Source organism: Osmerus eperlanus, chromosome 4, assembly GCF_963692335.1.
Source record: "Osmerus eperlanus chromosome 4, fOsmEpe2.1, whole genome shotgun sequence".
NCBI lineage: Eukaryota > Metazoa > Chordata > Actinopteri > Osmeriformes > Osmeridae > Osmerus > Osmerus eperlanus.
The window spans coordinates 23,224,321-23,229,167 of NC_085021.1; the positions used below are offsets into that span (position 1 = coordinate 23,224,321).

The 4,847-nt window shown below is 54.9% G+C and overlaps 1 protein-coding gene across 1 annotated transcript; it reads right to left on the bottom strand.

The window, feature by feature from the left end:
* Positions 1-523: 523 nt before the first annotated feature.
* On the bottom strand, positions 524-4,495 carry plagl2 (pleiomorphic adenoma gene-like 2). The gene is made up of 4 exons (XM_062460402.1): positions 4,414-4,495; positions 4,102-4,148; positions 1,012-2,567; positions 524-970 (listed from the first exon to the last, which is right to left on the bottom strand). Exon 3 carries the CDS (start codon positions 2,561-2,563, stop codon positions 1,100-1,102), a length of 1,464 nt encoding a protein of 487 aa, XP_062316386.1. The 5' UTR covers positions 2,564-2,567; positions 4,102-4,148; positions 4,414-4,495; the 3' UTR covers positions 524-970; positions 1,012-1,099.
* Between the last annotated feature and the right edge of the window lie 352 nt (positions 4,496-4,847).

Genomic DNA, 4,847 nt, shown 5'->3' on the forward strand with positions numbered 1-4,847 from the left:
ATGTCAGGGTTATTATCAGGGTTATCATTATCATATTATCATTACCTTACATCTCTAAACAACTGCCTGAAATATATATGTATATATTTTTTGCGTGTGTTTCTCCTAAATATATATATATATCTTTTAGATAATATACGGCAGGTGAGACAGCGATGTAACATTGTATTTGAAATCGTAGTTGTCATGGAGACCTTGAGGGGGTGATTGGTGTGTGGGAGGTGGCTGGAGGAGAGATGACCCTCAGGTCTGGGTTAGGAAATGTTTGCTGGCATGTGACAAGGACAATAAAATACAGGGCAATGTCCCTTCACACTGACCAGGCTTAGGGCAGATGAGCTCTACCCTGGTCAGGATGTCAGCCTGGGTCAGATCTACCCTGGTCAGGATGTCAGCCTGGGTCAGATCTACCCTGGTCAGGATGACAGCCTGGGTCAGATCTACCCTGGTCAGGATGTCAGCCTGGGTCAGATCTACCCTGGTCAGGATGTCAGCCTGGGTCAGATCTACCCTGGTCAGGATGACAGCCTGGGTCAGATCTACCCTGGTCAGGATGACAGCCTGGTTCAGATCTACCCTGGTCAGGATGTCAGCCTGGGTCAGATCTACCCTGGTCAGGATGTCAGCCTGGGTCAGATCTACCCTGGTCAGGATGTCAGCCTGGGTCAGACCCTGGTCAGGATGTCAGCCTGGGTCAGATCTACCCTGGTCAGGATGTCAGCCTGGGTCAGACCCTGGTCAGGATGTCAGCCTGGGTCAGATCTACCCTGGACGTGTCTCTCAGGCTGCTGGTGGAGGTGGTGTACTGCACCAACGCTGCTTCCTCTACAGGAGAGATCAGGACGCCTGGTACTAGATATCTTGCTATTCTATTCCAATAAAGACATTAATGGAAGGCCGAAAAAAACGTTTGTGTGCTTTTAACTACGGGTACGTCGGGGCTGGGGCTGGGGTAGGGCTGGGACTGGGACTACCCACTGGGCTGGGGCTAGAGATGGGCTGGGATAGTACTGGGCTGGTTTGGGGCTGGACTGGGCTGAGGACTGGGTCCAGCTGCAGGACTAGGTCCAACTGCAGGACTGGGTCCAGCTCTAAGCCGTCACTGGAAGGCTTGGTGGAAGCGAGGCAGCGTGGTGGTGCTGAGGCTGGAGCTGAAGACTGGAGGGAGGGGCTGCAGGGGCCCCAGTCCCCCCGCGGCCCCCAGGCCCCCTGCAGGGCCCCCAAGCTCCTGAGGTTGCAGCTGCAGAGAGGTAAGGGAGGCGGAGCCGGCTGCTGCTGCCAGCTGGGCCTCGGCGGCATGCAGGGAGGAAGAGGAGGAGGAGGAAGAGGAGGAGGCTGCCGACGAGGTGTAGCCCATCACCATTCCTCCGGCGCTCATGGGGGCGCTGTAGGGAGGCAGGTTGAAGGGCAGGAAGCTGAGGAGGTGGGAGAAGTCCATGTTAGCAGCACACAGAGACTCGGACATCACGGCGGGGCTCTTGGACAGAAGGGCGTCCCCGCACAGGTCATCTGGCAGGCCGGCCGATGGCTCCAGCCCCTCCTTAGGGGGCGAAGCAGCAGCAAGAGGGTCTGCAGAGGGGGCCCCAGGCGAGGGGGCCCCGGGGAGGCCGCTCTGCAGATCCATGAGGAAGCTCTCCATCTCCACCTTGAGAGGCTTGTCCAGCAGATATGAGGTAGATCCCAGCTGGTACTTAGGGGGGGGTGGGAGGGGCTGGGGCCCTTGGGCAGGCAGGGGCGGGGAGTGATGGTGGTGGTGGTGGTGGTGGTGATGGTGATGGTGGTGAGGGTGGTGAGGGTGGTGGTGGGGGTGGAGGGACGTGGGGGGGTCCATGTGGCAGCCCATGCCCATAGCGGCAGACAGGGAGCTGGGCATCAGGGAGGGGTGGTGCCCCCCTCCAGGGCTGGGCAGGGGCTGGAGGTGGTGGGGGTTGTACATGCCCATAGGGAAGGGCGTCGCGCCGGGGAAGGGCTTGGCCATGAGGGGGTCCTTGGTGGAGCTCATGCTGCACATCATGGGGCTGAGCTCCTCCTTGATGGGTCCAGACCCCAGCAGCCCCAGCAGGTCTGGCGGCTCCGTCTTGATCTTCAGCAGCTCCTGGGAGTGGCTCTTCTTCACGTGTCTCGTGAGGTGGTCCTTCCTGCCAAAGCGCTGGGCGCAGTACTGGCACAGGAAGTCCTTGCGGCCCGTGTGCACCACCATGTGGCGGCGGACGTCCTTGCGCGTGTAGAAGCGGCGGTCGCAGTGGTCGCAGGGGTGCTTCTTCTCCTTGGCGCCGCCCGAAGACTTCCCCGAATGGCTCTTCAGGTGCTCCAGCAGCGCCGGCGTGCTCTCGTAGCTCTGCAGGCACACCTTGCAGGTGAGGTCCCCTGCTGTGGCCGAGTGCATGGCTACATGGCGTTTGTAGCCCAGCTTGGTGTTGTAGTGCTTCCCACAGTCTTGGCAGCGGAAGGCCTCTTTGTTTGGGTCGTGGGTCTGGAGGTGGTTCTTCAGGTGGTCCTTGCGGTGAAACATCTTCTCGCAGAACGAACACTGGTGAGTCTTCTGAGGGGAGTGTGTGGCCATATGCCTGCGGGGGGGGAGGGAAGAGACAGGGGAGAGGGAGGGAAGAGACAGGGGAGAGGGAGGGAAGAGACAGGGGAGAGGGAGGGAAGAGACAGGGGAGAGGGAGGGAAGAGACAGGGGAGAGGGAGGGAAGAGACAGGGGAGAGGGAGGGAAGAGACAGGGGAGAGGGAGGGAAGAGACAGGGGAGAGGGAGGGAAGAGACAGGGGAGAGGGAGGGAAGAGACAGGGGAGAGGGAGGGAAGAGACAGGGGAGAGGGAGGGAAGAGACAGGGGAGAGGGAGGGAAGAGACAGGGGAGAGGGAGGGAAGAGAGAGGGGGACGGAGAAAGATAAATGTGAAAGAGGAAGATGGAAAGATCAGGAATTATGTTTAATAATTTACTCATTTAGCAGATGCTTTTATCCTAGGTGACATACCGGGGGGAAATATACAGTGAAGCGTATAACCTTAACCACTACGCTTTACTCATCCGTATAGTTTAATGTAAATATTTACTACATGCATTATTGTGTAAATAAAAGTGAATGTTGGAATGTGGATCATCATTGCTGTGCCGTGTCTGGTAGCTGAGATGTTACTTTACACTGTGTCTGGTAGCTGAGATGTTACTTTACACTGTGCCTGGTAGCTGAGATGTTGCTTTACACTGTGGTAGCTGAGATGTTACTTTACACTGTGTCTGGTAGCTGAGATGTTACTTTACACTGTGTCTGGTAGCTGAGATGTTACTTTACACTGTGTCTGGTAGCTGAGATGTTACTTTACACTGTGCCTGGTAGCTGAGATGTTGCTTTACACTGTGTCTGGTAGCTGAGATGTTACTTTACACTGTGCCTGGTAGCTGAGATGTTGCTTTACACTGTGTCTGGTAGCTGAGATGTTACTTTACACTGTGTCTGGTAGCTGAGATGTTACTGTACACTGTGTCTGGTAGCTGAGATGTTACTGTACACTGTGTCTGGTAGCTGAGATGTTACTTTACACTGTGTCTGGTAGCTGAGATGTTACTTTACACTGTGTCTGGTAGCTGAGATGTTACTTTACACTGTGTCTGGTAGCTGAGATGTTACTTTACACTGTGCCTGGTAGCTGAGATGTTACTTTACACTGTCTGGTAGCTGAGATGTTACTTTACACTGTGTCTGGTAGAAGAGATGTTACTTCACACTGTGTCTGGTAGCTGAGATGTTACTTTACACTGTGTCTGGTAGAAGAGATGTTACTTCACACTGTGTCTGGTAGCTGAGATGTTACTTTACACTTTGTCTGGTAGAAGATGTGTTACTTTACACTGTGTCTGGTAGTAGAGATGTTACTTTACACTGTGCCTGGTAGTAGAGATGTTACTTTACACTGTGCCTGGTAGTAGAGATGTTACTTTACACTGTGTCTGGTAGAAGAGATGTGGTTACTTTGCATTGTGCCTGGTAAATACAGACCGTTCCTCGACTCTGACTTGAAATACTGTTAGAACCTTGATCTGTTGTTGTTTCTATCGGCATTGTTGTAGTTTGTTTGCAGTGTTGGATGAAGGTACCTTAGGAGCTTGTATTTGGAGCTGAAGGACTTGGAGCAGTGATGCTGAGAGCAGTGAAACGCCTTCTCTCCACTCCTCTCTTCCCTCTCCCTTTCTCTCTCCGTCTCTTTCTCTCTCTGAGAGGGGTGGAGCTTCTCTCCGCGGTGACAGAGCAAGTGAAGGCGGAGCTTCTCCTGACAGCCAATCAGAGCCCCACACACCGGACACTCCTTCCCACTGCCTCCTCCTCTCTGTTCCCTCACTTTCTCCCTCTCTCTCCCCCTCTCCCTCTCTCGCTCTCTCTCTCTCTCCGTCCGTGGCAGGGCGGTTTCCCCGTACAGTTTGGCGGCGGCGTTGGAGGCGTGGCTTGCGGCGGCTCTGCGCTGCTCTTCGTCCGGCGTGATCAGGGCGGTATGACGGCGGCGTTGGGCATCAGCTGCAGCTGCTGCCATGGCAGCCCTAGGGTGCCGTTGCCATGGAGACGCGGCCGTGTCTCACCCTGACCCTACCTATCGGGCGCTAAGTGGCGTGGCTGCAGCAAGGGGGGACGGAGCCAGGTAGGATTGTTGGAAGGATTGTTATTGGTGGAGGGGTTATGCTCAGTCTCCTGGAAGAAAGAAAATAAAGAACATAGAGGTAAGAGGAACAGACTTTTAAGACAGCTATCTCAAGGTTAGGGTTACCTCAGTACACCCTGGAGGTTAACCCTGACCCTGGAGGTTAACCCTGACCCTGTATGTTAACCCTGACCCTGTATGTTAACCCTG